Genomic DNA, 22,676 nt, shown 5'->3' with positions numbered 1-22,676 from the left:
CTTCTGAATTTCACGGTTCCCTTCTGCTGTCTCTGTTTTCATGGACTATTTCAGAAATACAAGATTAGAATTGCAAATTAAGGCATTACGTAAAGGCACTGGTTTGGAAACCATACCTACTTCACAAAATGTGGGTTCATATTAGAGACTTTATTTTCTTCACAAGAGTGCAGTGGCAAACTCTGGATATGGATAGTCTTACAAATAATGTCTCAAATGCATTCTTCATTTCAGTGGCTCACACTTTTGATAGTGTCTTCTTATATTATGTATTTGCCCTCTAATAAGCCCTGCTTCCTCATACTGTAACTCTCCTCCTCACTTCTTACGAGTTTTGGGAGATGTGATTGTTTTGGATTTCTTCAGAGGGAGTGAGTGTTCACTTTAACATGTGTTTATCCCACATGTCTAATTGTTCCTTTTCTTGATTTTAGGCTAAATATTTCCTCATTCAGCTTTTTTCTTTAAGGGACCATTGTGGGTTCACATGTAAAGGCATTGATAAATAAGCAAACTGTAAACAGTTCAGAAGGCTCTTAGTGTACACTGAGGATAATTTTTTAATATGGGTGATAGCCCAAATGTATTGCCATTCTGCTACCACACATCAATTTCTCTCTTTAAAGTTGACTTTGATAATTCTCTAACACAAAGTTTCATAGCTGAGTTACTGAAACACCTTCCATTCTCAAAATTTATATACTATATCTTTTTAGAGTACATTCTATTAAAGTAGGACTTAATTACCAATCTTTATATGTTTGGTACCATTTCATGTTCAAATGTGTAAATAAATTCCAAGTAAACACTTCATGAATGTTGCACTTTTGATATACAGCTGTTCATACTTGGGAGGTTTGCCTTTTCTTCTAGAATCTTAGGTGCTGTAAAACAAAAATTGCACTGCCTCAAATATAAAGTTAGTTTCCAGAGGTAACTTGGAAAGAGTCATGTTGAAAAATCAAGATACAACTCATCTTGTATCATTCAGTCATATGCAGTTCCTATAATGTTCCTAACTGATACAATAATTTACCAAAGCCATTAACATCATACCTGTAATCATACACAGCCATAAAAACACTGTTATAATCTTTAATCAGTCAAAAGACTGGAAATGCCTGGTTAAGAAGAGATATCATTAGCAAAGCTTATATGTTTGGTTGTTGTTAGAATTGTACTTTCAACATTCCTGCGGCAGATTTGAGTCAGGCACACTGGTGAGGTTTTATTTGATTTAGTCAAAACACCCAGCTGGAACAAACAGCTGGAGAAAACTGGAGAAAATGAGGAAGGCAATGAGCAAGTTTGCTCTGACTGTGGCCTTCCTCCACACCAGCTGTAGAAGGACAGCTGGGCAGGGTCACCAAAGCACCCAGTGACAGAGGGTACGTTTGCAGAAGAGAGGAAAGCGTTTCACTGAGCTCAGAGGTAAATTACTGCTGCTTGTACATCATTGTCTTCAGCCAGTCTACTGTCCCATCTACAAAAAAAAGACCTGTAAGGGAAAAATAGTCATCCATTAATCCCTCCTCTTCTGACTGCCTTTTTCTTGTGGAAAAGTGAAACTCATTGTCTGTGTTGCCCTCCATAGTTACAGCCTGAGAACTAGCAGGTGAGTTATGATCACCCTGCAGCTGGGAGCTGTTACTTGAGCCAAATTTTGTACAATATCTTCAGCTTAAAATAACTTGGCAGAACTGATTTCTGTTTTAGGACTCTTGGTGGGTATACATTTCCACTGGGAAAAAAGGCTACTGTGCTATTCCTGTAGTAAAGCCCTCCAGGTGAGTATATCTAGCTCAGTTTTTCCAACAGAGTACTATCTCTCCCCTTTCTCCAATGCAAGTGCCAGTAATGCCAGTTTAGCTGCAGCTGTGCTGATTAAAAGGGTCTGGAGAGGGCAGTGAGAAGTCAGGAGGTCGTACAGCAGAAGTGTCTGTGAAGTTAGCCTGGCCCATTAGGTCAGGTGTCCCAGGTTCTTCAGGTTTTGCAAGGTTGACCCTATTAAATCTCTGCAATTGTGAAATGGGAAGAGTAATCTTTATCAAAAAATGGCCCCTTTTTACAGTATTGCTTGAGGCACAAGTATATGAGATAGAGAGATGGATAAAGGTACTGTAGTACAGCTTAATATTGGAAAGAGCTGCTGTAAATGAGGTCTTTTCTCTGTCTTTCTGTGCTTAGACATTCTTGTGCTTCTCTTAAGAGACCCTTTAGTTTGCTTTACTCTGAATTCAGGGAACCTGGATGTAGGTGCTAGATGAGGAATATACCCTCTAAAGGTAAGAGTTGCCCTGCAAGATATGAATGTCTTACTCTCAGTTATACTGTCTGTTAAGTACACTGACAGGGCTTTGAATGCAGTGCAAATTAAATATAATTAAGCCAATTATGTGCATTTGCACAGAAAAATCTTTTGGATTGTAGGATTGATGTATGTAATGAAAGATTTAGATTTTAAATGTTTTAAATGTTGTGAAGCCTTGTCTGTACATTAGTTATTCACATAGCTATAATATAAAACCTAGATTTTGGTCATCAAATGGCTGAGGAAACAAGAGGGTCACTTCTAAATGTGAACTGCATAATCTTCGTGACTGCAGTTGGCAACATGGGCCCAGTTTTACTTTCAGTGCTTCATCCTGCACTTTTTTGTGTTTTACTAGAAACACAACAAAACAGCTGACAATCCAGTCAGCATTTTCAGCTGGAAATTTGCTTCGCCTAATGAGGAACTCTTAGTAATAAAACCACCATTGGCATAGCAATTGTCTTGTGGGTCTTTGATTTTGGTGCATAACATAAAGCATCCTTGAAAGCATTCCTAATTAAACCAAGGGAAATTTCAGCATTAGGAAAGAACAGAAGTATATCTGAGACCCATACTGCTCACTACTTGGAGAAGCATGGCCATAGGTAGACTTTGAATCTATCTGCCTCACGTAGGCTAAAACTTAGAGATACAACTTCCCTCTATACCACATCTGCCTGAAGCTTATCAGTTGTAGCACTGGGCCAGTTTTGGTGTGCAATATTTGTTAACCTTCAAGGTAGTAGCTGCAACCTGCAGATAAGTAAACCATTTTTCTTCAAGTTGAAAAGGAATTCTAACTTATTTCCTTTGTAGCAGATTTACAGCTTAGTGTGTTTTTATTTTTAATAATGAAAATAACAATGGTTATGCATGCAGCTATGATTTCTTTGCTTCTCTGAGGTTCCTTCTACCTAGCACCTAATGTGAACAATAGAAAAAAGACTACAAGGTACTGGAATTTCACTAGCAACTTATTTGAAAGTGTCTAATAATTGCAGTTATTTAATTCTTAGTTCACAATTTTATTTTGAACACTTTGCCATAGACACGTGAGGTGACTCTTCTCAATAGCAAATGGTAATTATTTGGATTAAATGAAACATTAATGTATTCTGTTATTTTATGGTTTGGTGGCACAGTGTTTCTTCAATGTTTGGAGGAGGTTGTCCCCCACAGATCTGACAATTAAGTTCCTGCAGTTTAGATACTCTTTAGACTGAATTTTAATTATAGAACTGCTGTAAGTAGAAATAAAAGCAAATATTGACGACCCCAATGAAGTCCAATGTCTTCTCAAAGCTCTTTGAAAAGCATGCAATTCTGATGAGCTATTTCTTTGCTGTGTAAGGAATTAGTCTATAAAGTCTATTGTTTTCTTGGAAAGAGCTCTTAAACACCAACATGCCATAACTTTTTACATTTTAGTCAGGAGGGAAGCACTTACTGCCTTTCTAATATACAGATGTGTTTCTTCTAATAAGAAGAAAAATGCATTCAAGTAAGTGTCCTGGTTTCCCCAGTAACCCCAGGACAGTAAGGTAAGCCCAAACAATTTTCGAAAGCTGGTCTCTCCTCCTTTTTCTGCTCTGCATTCCACAGTTCAGCAATGCATGTGTTTGTAACTCTAGCTTCTTGATTTAAATACAATTATACTGAGAGAATGAGCTGGAAACTGCTGCTGCTGCTTCTTTTTGTGATATTATGAACATGTAAGAAGTTTAGGAGAGGGAAGATCTCAGTGGATTTTCCATAGGGCAAGTGTTTATTTGCAGCAAAATTAACTTTAATGAGTATCCTTGCTAAAGGTCCTTGAAAAAGAGGAAGGCTGAAAAGTGACAACTCCCACTGGGGCTGAGCTTCAGAAAATATGTGAGAGTGGTATGTACTACATTCAGGGGTTTTCCCTGTTTACTCTGAGGTAGAATATCTTCAACTTTTGTAGTGGCTCAGACTGCTTTTTAAAGAAGCAGCTTGCTTGATTTATTATACTATCAGGTGAAAGGATCTATTCCAAACACATATGGTTCCTACACATCTCAAGTAGTTATGACTAGATGAGAAGCAGAAAGCCACAGAGGAGACTATACAAGAAAGAAAACTCTTTATTTAGAATGTAAGTTCTGTCTCACCCTGCACTGAAGAGGTAAAGCTTTAATTTTATTTTTCCTTGAAAGAATATTTCACTTATTATTCACTTTCTTGGTTCAGTGTCATCTTCTATTTTCTCACCTTGCAAGAGCTTTTCAGCTCTATTAGCCCTAGAGTATGTAGAAGTTAGATTAACTCTTAAACAGTTTTTGAAGCAAGTGTGATCTTAATTGATATGCTCAACAGCTAGTCCCTACCTTATAAAAGAAATATTTTATGTTTGTCTAATCCTTTTGATCCATTTTTGCCTGTACATTGCCTATTACTGGTGCTGTTGTAGTAGTTGTCAAAGAATTTCTTGGGGTTTCCACTGACAACAACCTTTTTGTCAACCTCTCTGTTTTGTATTCTTTTATATCAGAAATCAAGAGACTGGCAGTTCATAATGTCTGTTTTGTAGAAAACTTTGCCATAGCAACAATGTGAACTTAGATTTCAACTGTGGTGAAGATTTTTCTCATTTTCTAAATTCACCATTTTGTGGCTGTGTTCACATATGCATGTATTTCCTTACTCAGAAAAGCTCTTTTCCTTCAGAACCTGACACAGCTGCTCACAGGTTACCAGAGCTTTCTGACCATTGGCATCCTTACAAGCTGCTGTCTAGCAAGTTTTTAAAAAAAATTAAAAAAAAAAAAATAAGTCTGAAACTCTGAGCCCACATAAAATTTAACTCCTCTCTTGAGCTCATCTCAACTGACCAAGTGTTTTGAAGCATGTCTTGCTGTGCTGCTAAATGTTAGCCTTCACATCATAAAACAGATTTTAACCTGTTTATGTAATGGGGAGTACCATCATCTACTGGTGACAGTAAAATCAAGGGCCAGATAGGAATGTCTCAAAGTATTCAAGTAATACAAAGATCTGTGAAAAAAGTTTTCCTCATAAAGAATATGTTTTTGAACATTCCTCATTGTTCTTTCAGATTGTTTTCCTTAGCATTAGTCATGAAGAGTGGTTACTGTGTAAAACTAGTGGCATACTGATACTGGAAATAAATTACATTGTGCATTTTTTCTATATTTCAGTGGGCGTCTGGATTGCTACAAAGGGACTTTATTTATAAATTTCACTTCCCCTTAGTTGAAAAACCTCCAGTTTTTATCTAAACTACAGAAAACATTTGGTTGCAAACAGATTTGACTAAATAAAGCTGTGCTTCTCAGACCTCTCGCAGCATTGCAATTTTAGGAAGAGAGAAAAAGAGCAAGGAAAAGGATAGGACTATTGATGAGAGTTGGGACCTGGCTGTGTTTTGTGCAGCAGCAGCTTTCCTTGGGGCAGAGCCTTTGCCTGCCACAGAGCAGATCCCAGCCTGCAAGGCAGAGCCCGAGACGGTGTGATCCTGGAAACTTTCATGTGCCTGTGTGCCAGAGAGAGGGGAGAGAGGGAGACCTAGAGCAAAGGCGAGTAGGGAGCAAGGCAGGGAGAGAAGAGAGCTTGCTTCACGCACTGCTGGAGGCTCTCAGAGGCACACTGAACGTGCAGCACTCTGGCTGGTGTGCAATTCAAAGGACAACATTCATTGACTTTATTCATTGAATCGCTGAAGGACAGATATGACACCCAACTGCTGCTTCTATGTGTTCTTGCTTATTGGGACCAAGGGTAAGTGTCCCTGGCTTGCTTTCTCGTTTTGAACATTGCTGATAAACTTCAGGAGCAGATTTCTTTTCAAAACCATGATATCTCGGTGTTATTTTACATTTCTGCATGTCAGTTATTTTTCAATAGAACTGAAGTGTAATGCAGTCTCTCAAGGTTACTAGCTACATTTCAGGATCAGATGTTTTTGCGCTTAATGCCCTGAGAGTTACTAGTAATAGTTATGAGCTGAAATTTAAAAATGAGAAACAGCTTAAACATTGCATAAATACTTGCTATAAATATTTATGGAAGGTACCTACAGAGCTGACTTTACTCAGATGCCATGAAATCCACATTTTAGACTCAGTTCAGTAGTTTGAAGTGATACTGTGCAAGTGCTACTAGAATAGGTAGCTCTCAAAGAGCAGAATGTGTTCAGGTAAAAGGAATTTTTAGCATGATAGGCAGTATAACATGCAAGAGGGAGACTGAATTCAATTTCAGTCTTCCTTCAGATGCAAATCACTTCAGTGTGGTGGGAGCTACACCAGACATACTGCTTACTTTAGTAATGTTTTCTTCATTTCATTTGAGCACCCTGTTTGTAAGTGCTTCATATGACTTGGTAAAGCTGTCCCTGTGAAGCTGCTGCTAATGATCTATATGTTGAATGTTCCTAATGATTATCATTTTCTTTAATTTTAATTATTACAAATTGCTTTCTATTGCACAGCGTCAATAGTGTTTCATTAATTGTGTAGATGAAAATAGCTACTCGTTATAATATGAACAGTTTTGCTAAAATAATAGGAGCAAAATGTTGAATTCTGTCATCCTCCTCTGTATTGTGCAACAGCTTGCTCTCTTTCCTGCTTTTAAATGAAATCATTTTGGGCTCGTGTGTTCATAGGATGCTGCCTAAGACAAGATTTGTAAGGGGTATTGCTCCCACTAAGAATTTGGGAAATAGAGCTCCATACACAGCTATTTTTCTAGTTGCAAAACTCAGTTAAATCAGAGGAAAAAACTCTAAGCAGTTCCTGTATGTTTTAGAGGAATAGATAATTGTGAGCTGCACACATTAGAAAAACAGTGATATTACTGTATATGGAATTAAGAAAGCAGCAATAATGACATAGTATCAAACCTGTGAGCAAGGTCTGGTTTCATATGCACCTGCATTTTCTGTGAGCTATAATTCAGTATTTAAAGTAGTACTTCCAGTTATGCAGAATAAAAGCCAAGTGTTTTCAACAAATTAAGCCTTTCACATTACTGTTTTCAATGCCAAAACATTAAAACATAGAAACATTCATAAAAGCCTGCAAATTGTCTCTATAATTTCTGCTGTTAAATAAATCTCTGCTATGGAGTTTATCAAACATATTGGAATATATCAAAGCAAAATGCAAAATAGAATAGCAGATGAGGACTGTGAATGACTACAGGCCTCCTAGTTATGATGGCCATTATCTTTTTAGGTATATACATCATATATAGTGCATTATACTTACAAGAAAAACACACAGCTCATCTAGACTTGTTAAAGTGAGATGCAGTGAATTCACAGATTAAAGCACATTCACACCTAGAGTCACTGGCACCTGTTAGTGCTCTGCTTTGCACCAAAATTAACTCCTGTTTAGTGTCACATCTCCTCACCTTGCTCACTGCACAGTTCACAGCTTCATTGCCCTTTGGAGTTTTAGCCAGCAGTTCAAATTATAACCACACCTACAGGTTGGCTGATTTCATGTGTTCAATAGACTTCAGCTCTGCTCAAGCCTCTAGGCTAGCTGATATTAAACATTCTGGAGTATTAAGTATAGCTGTCATTAGAATTTTTTGATTTTTTTTTTTTTTTTTTGGACTGTTATGACTTCATCTGCATTTTGTTGTGGAGGGTTTTATGTTTGGGGTTTTTTTGAGTGCTGGTATTTTTTTAATTTCTATGCAGTCTCAGATCCTTCTAATTCTTTGAAAAGTAAAATAAGGAGTATGTATTGTACAAAAGCTCCATTCGACAGCTAAAGTTCAATCACTCTTTTTACTCTTTTCCTTGAGATTCTTCATTGAATCTTCTTTTTATGTACGAAAAACCTTTCCCTCCAAAATCTAAACAATCTAACTAATTCAAGCAATCAAGCTTTGTATGTACTGGCAACCACCTGACTTCCCAAGTGGATACACTATCCCAGGTAGAGGTTTCTATGAAAACAAAGCAGCAGTTGTATCATGATTTTTGTCAGCACAACAGCAGTGATAATAAGATGGAGATAAGTAAATTCAGACTCCAGCTGTGGAGCTAGCAGCGCTGGATGTGTATCCAGGATGAACTTCTGCCTGGTTGGGCCACCCACCCTTGCCAAGCCAGCAGCTCACCTCAGGTGTGTGGCTGGCATTGCAGTGGCTGCTGCTGCATCTCTTCTCTTACCAAAATAATCAGCTGTAATTGCTGCAACCACTGGAGTGCACGGCCGTGCCTTTAGCGTCCCCTTGATTGGCTTGCTGGGGACAAAAGCTGGTTTATCCTCCTGGACCTTGGCTAAGTGACAGGGTCTCAATCCATTTATCAATCATTAAGCAAAACAGAAGAACGTTAGTATTGAAAAGTATTCAAAATTAGTTCCAAAAGGGATTTAGCAGGCTCCTTTAAAAAAAAAAAAAATTACAATCCTTACAATTTTAACCCTTTATGCTCTGTGCCTCTGCCTGATGTTTCCAATCCTATTTCTGCTTGTACCTCCAGTTCCTTTAGCCTCCTCTTTCTATTCTCCCCTCTTTTTTTTTCCTTCCTTTATCCTCACTTTAAAATGCCAAGGACAACTTTCTTTAAACCATCTGAATCTCATTACTTGTTCTGGTACTTCATGCAGGTGACAGCTGTTTTCAAGGCCAAGATCTTTTATACCAAATGTTTTCTGTCAAATGTGCAAAAGAGACAATCCTGAATCCTTCAGAAAATTGCAAGTTTATGACTGTGGTCCTGTTTACATATTTTATACCATGTTTTAAGATTCCTTCCAAATTTGTAAGTAGGAAAGTGAAATTACTTCAGCCTTTGCACAAGCTCAAATAATCATTGTATAATAATACTATTTGGTTATTTCTTTCATTTAACTTGGACATTAATCTGTCTGGCTTTCCTGTAATTAGAAGAACAATGTGTATTCTTGTGTGCATTCTTCTGTGAATACATATATGCATAATATGAAAATCAGTATATTTAAAGAAAATCAGGGATGCAGGCTAGATTTCCTGAGGAAAATTTACTCTATTAACAGTTAGAGGATAGTGAAAAATCTACACAATGGTAAACTGAAGCTTTGAAAGTTAGATCCTGCAACTGCTGCTCAGACAGGAATGTTTTCACCTCTTCCCTAACAGCACCAGGAGCTACCCAAGCTGAAAACCTGTATGGACAGTTTATAGCCACTCTACCAGACTTGAACCATTTGCCCAGAAATTTTATGTGCAATCTGTGGACCTTGAGCCAGAAGACAAGCAAAACTTTAACAAATTTTTTTTCTGAATAAGAGTATTTTGTCTTCACTGATCAATTAGGTAGTCCTGTATTAAGCAAAACATTTTCTTAAACAGTACTTTTGAAGTATCCCTATACAATATCACTGTGCCTGAAAGACAAACCTCTGATGGGTCATCCCACTAGAGCTGGTGAGGCTCCTCAAGCCTGGTTGCAGTAAAAATAACCTTTTCTAATAGATGTTACTTGTTGCTAGAGACCTGTGTGACACTGGACCTGGGTCCGTCACCAGTCATCTCAGCATGTGTTTTCTGTTGAGTGCCACTTTGAAGCCATCAAATCAGACTCCGAAATGGCTGGTGCAAGGCTGGGAGGCACAGGAAGCTTGAGAGGATCAGGAAGTCATAATTGTTGTGTCTGAAAGACAGAGGAGGCGAAAATGTATTGGGAAGGACTGAAAAAGGAAAGCAGAGATGGAAGGCACAGGTAGATGGGGTAATGGAACAGAGAGCTGAGGGAAAAGACTAATGCTGATTAGAAAGGGAAAATGGAAATTAGGAGGACTATTAGTCTGGGGCAGTAGAGACTGAGGAAAGGGATGTGAGAGAGAGGGAGCCAGCAGGGAACAGTAAATTAATTAAAGGAGAAAGACAGGGAGGTCTGACAGAGGGGAACAAGCATCTGAAGAATGAAGTCAGAGAATTGTGAGATCAGAACTAGGATTCTGTGCAGAAAGAAGGGGATGAGATGATGGGAAGTGGGTAGTGATCAGGCAAGAAAGGATTGGAGTGAAGCAGTTGGGGTGAGGAAAAGATGAGCCTGAGCAGAAAAACGAGCAGTGCTTGGTAGGGTGACCACTGTGCTGCAAAGCCAGAACAAAGCCCAAGACTGTCCTATGATTTACTGACTTCTTTCAAAATGTCCCTCCTGAGTAACACCTCTGCTCAGAGGCTAGTAATCAGCACTGACAGATCACTCTACCCTCTCAGAAAACAAAGGTCTGGAGAGCTAAAGGATCTGCACTGGTGATGCAGCATGGTGTCCTGTTATAAAATGCTGGAGGGAACCTGAGTTCCTCTTCTAATAGTTAATGTTACCTATGAGAGAGAAACTTACGGATTTTGTAAACTCAGTGCTTAGGAATTTGGGCAAAGGACACAATCTTCATTTGTGCTGTGTGCCCATACTGAATTTTCTTCATGTTGTAACTCCTCAAAAACACATGCTTTGTGTCCTGCACTAAAAGGATGAATCAAAAATTACGGTGAATTACTCTGCCTGTGTGACCCCTGCTTCATTTGCTGTAGAAGATTAAGGTAAAATGTGGATGGGGCTGGGGATTACAGGATGAAGTCCATTTCATGAAGGCAACTGAACTCTGCTGTGGAAAACATTTCTCTTCCTGTTTCTTGCTCTAAAAGCCTTACAAATGGATAATAATTATATAGCAGATTTCCAGGGGTTTTGGCTTGATCATCCTGACGTGGCACTGTTCATTGCATGGCTGCCACTGACATCTGTAAAAGCTGTGCTTTGAGTAGTCTGTGAAAATGAGTGATTCTGAAAGTATAAACCTCAAATTAGCAGAAACCCTTGCCATACATATGTTAATGTCTCAGCTCCCCATCTAGGCAATAATATCATATTCTAAACTGTAATCTAAGTAATCTCTGAAGACTTAAAAGTGGGAAGTCTAATTATTGTAGCTGTATGAGGAACTAATTAGAAATTTAATATTGTAGCTTCTAAGTGGTTAAACTGTAGACTAAAGAGCAAGATGCCAGTAATACACAAGAAGACTAATCAAAGCATAGATAAAATGCCTTTATTAATATATGGAGGTGTGTTTTCAGAAATGTATGAAATTTAAAGACCTAGAGTTTGAATTCAGATGTGGATTATATGTTGCTAATAACCAATGTTGCACATAAAGTGGCTGTGTATAAGCACAGCAGTAATGCAGAATATTGTGCTCACTGCCTGCTGTGTCTCCCCCGATGCTCACGAGGGATCCAGCATGCAGCTGACTGGTGTGCCAGGGCAAGACAAATACACCAGGAAGAAAGACTGATGGGAAAACAGGGGTTTGAATGAGTCTAAGGAGCCACCAGCTGTGGCCTGATGGGGGGAGACCCAGCCCTGGGAGGACAGGCTGAATTCATGTCAGGGGAGAGGGTGGGCAGGCAGTGGGAGGAAGAGCCCAGCAGCATCGGTGACACTGATCCTGAGGGATCTGTGCATGGGAGATCACTTAGCAGAGTCTATCCAGAGAGGATGTTAAATCACCCAGTCCCCTATAGCACAGCTCGTTGTGTTCCACCCACACAGCGTGTGGGCTGTTCTGTACCAACCCTAAGGCTTTATTTGGTCAAAATGTTTTGCCTCAGTCAAGTAATCGTTTCCTCCAGAGAAGACCAAGCATCAATACGGCACTAGGCGTGGGAGAGGCTGCACAGTCACTGGGGCTCAGAGACATGCAGACCTGTCAAAGCAGGTGAACATTACCTCTTTCTCCTGTGTTCTGCAGAAGAAATCACTGGCTTGACCTGGGAGAAGAGACTTTTCCCATCACAGACGTGATTGTCAATATTATGCTCAATGTAGGGAGAAAGGCATAATGCTTGGAGGGGTAGAAGTGGTATTTTTAAACTTAAAAGTATATTTTTGCCCCATTTTTTCTTTTTTTTCATTTTCAATAAAAAAAAATAGGATCAGCTCTTCTTCTTCTAAGAGCAGCATCCCTTAATGAAACTGCCCACTTCATAGTTAAAGTCAAATTTTGTGTGTATGGAGAAGAAAAGGACTAAATTAATTTAAAAGCCACATGATTGAATGCTTTGATTAATAGTAATACAGTTAAAAAATATGATCTGCATTTTTAGAAGTTTTATTCAAGAGTGCCCCTCTGCCATAAAAATGCCCCTCTTGACTTCATTTTCTGCACTCCAGTTCCATGTTAAAACATGTGAATCAACTGTTACAGAAATTATAGACACTGGTTTTCAGACATGAAGTCTTTTCTAGCAATCAAGTAACACTGCAAACATGCATTTATAATTTCTGTTTTTTTCTTCAGTATGGATTCTCAGCACTAGGCAGAAAGAGTATTGCCACTTTCTGCTTTTCCAAAGACATCTCAGAAGTAGGTATTGAATAGCTGTTTTTTCTGTATCCCTAAGAGTTAGATGTCACATGAGGTTTTCAATTTTCTTAATATGGTTTAGCAAAAATAAAACACTTTGTGCATCTTTCTGTTCTATCACTATTTGATTAGATTTTCATTTTTTTCTTTTAAATCTTTCATTTACATAGTCACTGCTCTCACGTCATCATTTAACTATATTGGTTTCTAGATTGGTCCCACAGAGCAGTGAGAAAACAGGGTGAGGGAACAGACACCATCCTCTCTTAGATTAGATGAAGTGGCATGAAAGGAAGAGAAGGAGGAACTTCTCTTCAAGAGACTGGAGGTTAAACCACTGCCATCCACACAAAAATATTTCTTAGCCAAAGTGCATCCAAAATGGAGCCACACTTCTGAATGCTGTTTCCTGTTATATTTTCTAATTTGGATATCCAAGCTTCCAAATGTGTGCTGCTAATGTGGCATTTCTTTATGTACATTAATAAATGCAAAAAACCTCCAAATTATAATAAAGATCTATTGCTCTTAATCTGTATGCACATTTTTATATCCCCTGTAAAAGAAGAAATAAGTCAGATGGTTCAAACAGCTGGACTTCATGATCTCAGAAGTTTTTTTCCAACCTAAATGATTCCGTGGTTCTGTGGTTTGACCAGCTAACATTATTCACTTCAAGAAAGTCAGAAATCCTATTAACTTGAGATAATTTCTATTTTATGCACTTAACTGGAGTGTCACAACTTTTATTGGTGAGTTATGTTTTCTCATAGCAGAATACAGCAGAGATTGGAAAACCTGTGATTTTTAAATTGAACCAAAGATTAATGAGTCAGAGTCAAAAAATAATGCCTTTAAGCACATTCTGCAAATTGATTTTTCACAAAACAGTTCTGTGAGCTCTTAGAAAACAGATTTGCTGAAATACTTTCAAATTATTTTACTTCAAAACAAAAAAGGGTTCCATATTTTATAATACTTCAGGAGAGTGGAATCTCATAGGGCACAGCCATCTCCCAAGTCTGAACTTGTAGTTCTATATTAAATTTAAATTCTTAATAGTTATAAATGATTCTTAGTAACAAGGGTATGGGAATAAATAAAATTATCAGGTAATCCTGTCTCCAGCTCACCAAGAAATAATATATTTTCATTGTTACAAGATTAATCTTGAGTGTGCTTCAGAGCTTCACTACAAATTATGCTGGCTTAGTTCCATTGTAAGAACTATTATTGCAATCCTTTTAGTATTTACTAAAACCATAATAAAGGGAGAAAAAAGAAAAAAGAGAAACCCAGATTCTGTTTCATATTTCAAATACAGAGTTAGAGTTCCCAAAATACTTTTTTCTCTGTCTGGAGTCTTAGAAAAAGCATGGCTGAGATTATTTTCAAAGATTTACTTGAGACTGGGCTACCTGGGAGAAGAGGAAAAATAGTGGAATCTGAAATTGTGGCTGATGTGCAGCTTGCTTAGTTCTGGAGACTCTGTAGCAAAGTAAGAGACTAGAGAGCAAAAGAAGAAGGAGAAAGAGATAATAGAATCTCCCACTGCCACCCACCAGGTTCTTTTCCTCAGACTGTTTGGGCTGGCTGCTCTCAAACCTAATTTTCTATCATCAGCACTGCAAGATGCTCATTCTACCACTTTGTTTGGATTTTTGTGGCATTTGTTTCCCGTCAGAAGAGCATACCAAAGTTGTAATAATTTGCGTAACTTAGCTATAACTTCTGGGGTGGGGGTGAAAGTGTACATACTCAACAAGAAAAAAATGGAAGACAGGCTTTCTGACAGAAGAAAAGTTAGGCAATGAGTTATGATCTTTTAGGTTGTTTCTGCCTCGAGGATACTCAGTGATACCCAGGTATCACTATCAGAACTTTGCTGTTCTGCTTTTTTACAGATAATGTGTTCTCAGAAGGTCCTACAATCTGAATGTCAGCAAGTAATTTCTGTGTTCATTGCCGTTCTAATTTCATTCCCCTTTCTCATTGCAGCTTTCTCTTAAGGCTTTCCTACAAGTACTTTGTTTCATCTGCTGGATTTCTTTTTACTTCTATGCATAAATGCACACGTACACAAACTTCCTCCTGTATATGATATTGTGTCATGAAGTCACTTAAAATCTGACTTTTGTTTATGGAAACTTAAGGGAAATATTACAAATGTCTGTTGTTTGTTCATTTAAATAATTTAGTTTTCACTAGTCAGTGTTTCACTTTTGCTTACTTTATGCATGGCTGACTGGATTAACTTGCTGAAAGCAGCCAGCCTGAAGTGAACTTCTTTACAGTGATCTCTAACTGCTTTCCTTATGTATTGAAATTCAGAGTGCTACCTAGATGAGGTGAATGATTGTTGCTTGGGGGACACTAATTTATTGATAAACATCTGTCCTTAATCTTTTTGGCTAAAGTAAATTTTCAACTATTGTATTACTCAGATTTAGAAAATAAAAAAAAAAAAAAACATTCATTACCTTGCTACTGAGTGTAAGATACAAAAATAAATTTAAGATACCTGGCAATTACTGCAATAGAAGAAACCTTTTACCCTAGGATTACAAAACTTCAAAAATTCCAGGTATGAAGCTTCAAAGGTCTTTTTTCATTATTTTTTATTACATGTGTTTAAATCATTAGCTTATAAATGCTGTGTTTCAAATAAGGGGGAAAAACATTACTTGCAACAAATTTCTTTTCTTTTTGGGGCTCAAAGAACCAGGCCAAGCACACTCAATAGTGGTTGTGAGAAAAAAATCAGCTCCTGGGAGAGGAGTTTCTTTTGTTTTCCCTTTCCAGGCCTTCCAGGTGGGATGGTACTGACTAGCACAGTGTATTTAACACATTTGTATTGGTGCCTTCATTTCTGTTCAATATCTAACACCACTTGAACAAAACCCTAATGTTTCATATGGCCAGCTTTCAGCTTGATGCTTCTCTGCTGTGAAAAAAAGCTCAGTGAAGCTGAGGAGTTACACTGATGCAAAAAACACAGGGGCTAAGAAAAACTTACCTTGATGTATTTGCTATTGGAAATCATGTCAGAATACGGAGTTAGAACTTGTTTCTACACAGAAATAATAGTCTGATATTGTTTAAATTCTGCTTATTTGGGGAGACGAAGAAAAAGGGAAGTGGAACAATAGAAAAGTTTGGTTCATTAATTTGTGTCTTTGTTAGACACTGTGCTGAACCCTAATCCTCTGGGAATGCCCTACAAAATTTGATGCAGATGGAACTTATTTTACTTCATATTGGAGCTCTTAGAGGTATTATCTCTTTCAGTTCTTTATGAGCATCAGAATCTTTTTATTCTAAGTTCTGTGCAAGCAGAACAAAATGACAAATTAATGAAAGGTATAAAAGCTGAATCCACTGGCAAAGTGCCATGTAACCAGTCTGAGCTGTTCTACTGTCAGTTTCTGGCCCTGGAGTGGATTTATCTGGCACTTAGCAAGGATCTTCCAACCCTATAACTGGATACATTAGGCTGAATTATCTGTGGAATAACTGATAACTAGTGATGCTGTTGTAATGTACTATCTTCATAAAGATAGTACAAATTTTCTGCTTTGGAAAATGCTGCTGAGATGAAAGCATGGTGTAATCCACAGCAAAGTATAAAGGCACTTTATGAAATTGAAATCCAAGATAATTACCAGATTGGTGTGCAACAGTCATAATGTATGCACTATTTTTGCTGAAATCCATTGCACTGTACTGTGTCTAATGGAAACAAAACATAAACTTAGGTGTGCAGTTCAAGCAATACATATTCCTAGAGTGACACCTAATATAGTTTGCTAAAAATAAATGTAATGCAATAAAACTGAAAGTGCATTTCTGGTTCCAAAAATAACCACTAAATATAAAAAAATTGCTAGAGTTTTACAAATGAATCTGTAATTCTGAATAAATGACGCTGTGTCACTTCACCCAGTCAAACCTAAAATTAAAGCCACAATGCATTTGCAATACATATTTAGAAAATGTTATAGACTTCAAGGATGGACAACTACCAAAGCAGAGGAGCAAATAACAGAAAAGGCAGTGTGGTGATAAGAGTTTAATTACACTTCTGTGAGTACATCATACAGATATTTAAATCCTTTAAGCCACAGACACTTTGCCTCAAGGATTAATGCCCAAGAACCTATTGCCACTAGACCAAGGTCTATTTTGATATACAAATTTTGCCCAGGGTGCTACTCCAAGTGTGTGTACATTAAGAGCACTAAAGTACAAGTGTATATACTCTGTTTTGTTCTTGTATGAAACTGGAATCTATTTTCAACATGCTATTTATGGACAGTTTAAAATTTAGTTTTATTGACGTTTAACAATATGAGATTCCTGTCACGTTTTTCCAAATATCACTAGATAACTTCTCCTAAAAGAAAATTTTAGAAGGGTCTTTATAAAATTCCATGATGGAAAAAAAATACATTCTCATTGATTATGTTATAATAAGTAAAATGAAATTATGCAGAAGTTAACTTTTTATTTCTATCTTAAAATACAGTGGATTAACTTCATCCTTGTCTCAGTCATACATTACTCAAAAATCTCCTGTTTAGTGGGAAGAAGCTGAAAATTCTGAACAAAACCAGGAAAATTAATCTAAGAATGGTGTTCTGCATTCACTTCTGCATATTGTTGTAATGGTCAAATTCAGACAACAAATTATTTTTTTAAAAATATCTTTTTTAAGTTTCATATCATCTTTTTCTCTGTTATTTGGTGATTCAAATGCATCTGATCAAAACTGGCCAGTCACTAGTCACTTCTATTCTTTGTTAATAATTTATTACACATCTTGTAAGTTAAAGTAATTCATAGTTGTAAACTTTTATAACCTTGTTCTGATGATTCATCTGTACAAATGAATCTAATAAGCCTATGAGACCTGTTCTATGTTATGCTAAAGGTTTTTCAAATCCGTTTCACATGCCCTTAATATACCTTTCAGCAGAAGGAGATATTTTTTAATCAACTGTCATCTTGAAGTATTCAAGCTGGCAGAAAAATTACAGGTGAAATCGATTTTTACTTCAATACTTTCTGAGTTGATTCTGTTTTACTTGAACAAAACATTCTGTATTAGTGCAAGGATATTTTCAGTCTTCTGTTTCTCCAGCCTGTCTCCCACTGTGTCTAGAAGTACAGCAACTAAAAAAGTTAAGATTGGAAAAGTACTACCAGTTTTTCATGAGTCTCTGAAGAATTTGGGCTTATTCAGGTAAAATAATTTTCCATCAGAAAAATACAGCGTGGAGTACCATAAGATCATTCCTTATCTTACCTTATAATCACTTAAAGTGAGGAAAAACAAGTTGGCATATTTGGCTGATGGAATTCATGAGTCATTTTGGATTCATGACAGTGGACTTCATGTTCAAATTCTTGAAAACACAAAAATATTTTCCTGGTATTATGGTATGCCTTTATTTGAACCTGTATGTGACACAGCTGAGACTGGTGTGACTAGTAGGTACCAAGGAATGAGTAAGGCCTTTGGATAGTGTAAGTGCTCATGACTCAGCCCCATCAGCCCAGCAGTGTTCCCTTTACAGAGTCATACTCCTTTTACAGAACCCACAAGTAACTGTGTTAAGTCTATGTTCTTATAGTGCACATGTGCCTTATTTGGTTTCTCAAAGAGCACTTGTGACCCAATCGTTGTATTTCAAAGAATGCACAAAACCAGCAAGCCTAATGAATCGTTTTAGCTGGAAGCCAAGCCATGTTGTCCTGGGAACATCTTGTTCTCAGCTTTCCCAAATGAGTTCCTTCTTTCTATTTCATTTTATGACTGTTTAAAGAGGGGCTGTCATGTTCTTTCCCCAGTGATTCCACATCTATGCAAGAGAGGAGAAAGTGTTACCATCTGTACTAGATGACAACCCAACCCATGTTCATTCCTTTAGCAAAGGAAAGCAGGGTTAACTTAGTCTTACATTTAAAGGCAAGCAGGGAAAGTTATCCACTTTCTTCTTCACCACACGTGTCTTATAGCAATAAGCATTTCAAAGCAGCCTTAGTCTGGACAAGCTAATGACAGGAATTCTTCTGTATTTTTGAAAATTTGAGATTAATTTGAGGGATTGTAGGGGACCCTAAATACAGGACAGTCAGAAATATTTAATTTGCAGTATCATGAACATGCTGCTAAGTAGAACATTTTTCTGTATTGACACAACAAGTGTCAGAAAGAGGTTTGTTTGTGGTTTTGTTGTTTGTACTGATACCAGTTCACCTATTTATTTTTCTTTGTTCTTGAAACATTGCAAGTATTTTAATATTTATGCTGAACATTATGAAAAATAAATTTTCTGGTACAGAATAGCTGAAATGTATGCAATTATCTCTTTGTCACAGGAAGGCAGGAGTTTATTTTCTCTATGAGGTATGCAAAGAGGCTCTTTTACTTGGTATCTGTAAAAGCAAACCTTCTGATAAGCAAGTCCATCATGGGTTTATCATTTTTCATCTTCTTTCAGCCTCTAAAAAGAAAGGAAAAACAAGATACAAGAAGAGTGGTTCAATTTTTCATAGTGGAAAATCAATCAAATGTAGAAAAGCCAACAACTTTAATACCACATTGCAAAGATGAAGTGATAGATCATTATCTTGCCATGGTGAATTCCAGTGTCAGTAAAGTTTGTATTTGCAAAACAATAACCATAATTTTTAATTGCCGTTGTTGCAGTGCTATCTTTATCCATTTTCCTCACATAAAAGACCAAAATTTAATTTCCTCAATCCAAAATGTTTGACTATTATCTAGCATTTTACAACTGTTATTACTGTCTTATCTCCTGTTTACCTTTGTCAGCTTTACCAAATATTTCCTCAGAGAGTTGGGGGCTTTTCCATACATAAATCTCCTTCAATCAGCAGAGTCCAAACTTCTGTCTTTTTGTGCATAAACAAAGTGATGTTAACAAGTCAGTGGACAAAGACCAGTGCTTTCACTGATTTTATTACTGGGATGAAGTTGTTGAGTTCTGAACTGTGTTATCTCCTTTCCCAGGCAGATATTTACATGCCAGGGTAATCCAACATAGCACAAAATGAGTAATGCAGAGATTCAGAATAGATATCATCAAGGCTATAAATGTACAGAGAATTCAAAACACTGAGCATCATGAGGGACTTATTCTTTGTGGCAAAGTACAGATTTCTAAATCAATATGCAACAGCAGATTCATTAATTAGTTGAGGGATTAATACTATTTGAATAATTACTAATTTTTGGAACATTCTGTGAAATTCCACTGAATGGTACTCTGAGAAGATAAATGCTTTTATTTGAAATTTAAACTGCATGAAGCCCCTTTAAGCACAAGGTTCATATCAGTCTAAATATGTCTCTAATGCATAGGATAAAAAGCTTGACAAAATGTGAGATGTTTTTTGATGGTCTGTTTGGGATGTTTTTATTTATGGTGGTTTTTTCCATGCTGGTGTCTCTTAGCAGCTGGTTTGGTAGGTACTTAGATTGTAACAGGTAACTGCACTTTAGGGAGCCTCAGTTATCTGCTCAGCTTTTTGCCAAGAAAGAGACTTAAGACATTAAGTACTACACATACACTGTTTGCTTAACAGCCTACATAATAAGCTTTTTTTGCTGCTTTTTGGGTGGAACAAGTTAATCATAATGTTCAGAATACAAGCACAGAGCAACAGAGCAATTTATGAACAATATGCAAGTGTGAATTCACCCTGTGATTAGGATGTAGTTTCATTCTTGCTACCTATACATAAGTCTTAAGGAACTAAGGCTCTTTGAGTAACTGCATAGGTTATATACTTGTGGATAGAAGCAAATCAACCTTTTAAAATTATTCAGCAGTGTTTAGCTGGAATATATGATTTTCTATGCAGGATGATTTTGACAGCAAGGATAATTCTGTACATATAGAGGATATTTATCTCCATTTTCTGCAGCTACAGCTCTTACATTTCAATTTTTCAGAATTGTAAACATTTTCAAGGGTTTAACTGGAAGAAAGTTCTTCCGAAAGAGATTTTTTATGAATCTGAAGTACTTGATTGAATTTCAGGTGATTTATCTTAGTCCAAGAGAAAAATGAGTGCAAAAAATCAGATGTTGTCCAAGAACATTCCTTGTTAATCTGGGAGAATGTTGTGAAAGGTTTATACTTTGTCTTAGGAAAGAGCCTCGAAAAATAGATGCATGTTTCAGAATTAGCAGTTTACTATCTGAACAAGTATCACATCACAGTTAATAAAGTTTGTAGAGAGCATTTGAAGTGTTCTAAGACAGCAATGAAATTTAAAATAGAATTTGTATTTGATTTTGAGGGGTTTTTGTAGCAGTATGTATTAAGTAAAATGGTAGCTCTAATAAGAAAGTGATGCTCCTCTTTGAAAGTGCTTCAAAAATTGAATTAACAGACCCTTGCAGAAACCTTGTAGGTTTAGGGAAGATCTGGAAGTGCAGAACACTGGATGGTGTTCTGTCTTTATGATGCTTACCTCCATTTCAAACCTATTGTGAACTGAACAAATTTAATTCTAGAGTAATTTTAAACCCTCTCCATAATGTGCTCTTGGGAAGAAGTTGATCTTGTAGGACAAGAAATCTGACTTGGCATCCTGCAATCCATTACAGAAGCAGTAGATCAGTCATGGTTTTTTTGAAAAAAATAGTGATGGCAGAATTTGTCCCTCGGGTGCACTGGAGGGACTGGTAAGGCATCATGCATCTGCAAATGTGGGAAGCTGCAGCACAGAGGATGGAAGGACAGAGGACAGGCAGAGACCTCCAGCTGTCCTGGCTGTCCTCAGTCAGCATCCCTCTACCTTTCCCCTCAGCAGTGCCTGCATGAAGCCCTGTGTTCTCTGAAGTTCCTTTCTACAAAGCATGGGCTCAGCAGAACAGCACCTGTGTATCTAAACTTCACACTGACATATTCTGACCAATATTTCCACAGTGTTTGAATAAGACTGACAGCTCTTCTGACGGAATCATAACTGGCCACTTCATGATGTCTTTTTCCATTTCCAGCAAAACTGTGTTACAGATTTGATCTTAGTTGCCTTGTTCTTTGGTCCTTGATCCATTTACACCAAGAAATTTCTTTAAAAATAGAATATAATCAAACATATCTGGATCTGACTTTGTGTAAAGGGACTTATCTATCTAGGTTTAAAATTTCAGCACAAATTAATGTCATAGAATGGTTTGAGTTGGAAAGGACACTAAAGATCTTCTAACTCTAACCACACTTGAATGGGCAGGAATATCCAGAACTTATAGGTATATTGCTATCATAAATAGCAAAACAATCCTTTAAAATAGTGGCTTTAGGTGGTTTTCTTGTATAATGAACGTTTTGCCCTTATTCTGAGAATGAATACGGAGGAATTACCTGTTTGCTTTATATCAAAGGAAATTTTAATTAACTAACAATATAAAATATTTTTACCAAGTTTAACAAGTACTTCATATACTATTTGTAGTTTCAAGTCCAATGAATTAATGCATTTTTGTTGCTCAATATTCACATTCAAATGTAAATGAGTACTTGCAAAGGCATAATATCAAATACCTTTAAACACACCATAAAATAAACATATTTCTTCTGCTCCTGTTTAGTCATCTGTGACTCTTTGGAAGATCATGTTTCTGGAGCTGGCACCAGGTGCCCCCTGGGCTACTTTCCATGTGGCAATATCACCAAGTGCTTGCCCCAACAGCTGCACTGCAATGGTGAGGATGACTGCGGGAACCGGGCTGACGAAGACAACTGTGGTACGTGGCTGTGACTTTTCTTTGTGTCTAGCACCTGTAGTCACTGAAACTCAGGCAGTGCTCACACTGAACTGTGGAGTGTCAGGAATAGGAAAGTTTCATGTTTTGCAGAGGATACAGCAGGTCTGCTTTAGCTAATAAAGCCACCCAGCAAACCATTTGCTAGAGAAAGAAGAGTGGGCCACATTTTTCTTTGTGTATGGTATCAGTTATC

At 37.2% G+C, this 22,676-nt stretch overlaps 1 protein-coding gene across 12 annotated transcripts in view; it reads left to right on the top strand.

Moving 5' to 3' along the window:
- The window catches only part of RXFP1 (relaxin family peptide receptor 1), a 61,560-nt gene that overhangs the window by 8,599 nt on the left and 30,285 nt on the right, over positions 1–22,676 (top strand). For 4 of the 12 annotated variants that reach the window (XR_015287434.1, XM_086891072.1, XM_086891075.1 and 1 more), the window contains one exon: positions 22,307–22,462. Coding sequence is in view for 4 of the 12 variants with exons in the window: in XM_086891068.1 (XP_086747194.1) it covers positions 6,025–6,073; positions 22,307–22,462 (205 nt within the window). In the remaining 8 variants the exon portion in view is untranslated. Of the gene's footprint in view, positions 1–1,910; positions 2,286–4,210; positions 4,431–5,594; positions 6,074–22,306; positions 22,463–22,676 lie in introns of those variants that run through there. The other 8 variants (XR_015287431.1, XM_086891068.1, XM_086891067.1 and 5 more) reach the window with 6 other exon arrangements.

This window comes from Cyanistes caeruleus, chromosome 5, assembly GCF_971803275.1.
Source record: "Cyanistes caeruleus chromosome 5, bCyaCae1.hap1.1, whole genome shotgun sequence".
Lineage (NCBI taxonomy): Eukaryota > Metazoa > Chordata > Aves > Passeriformes > Paridae > Cyanistes > Cyanistes caeruleus.
This window is presented reverse-complemented; position numbering and strand designations above follow the sequence as displayed.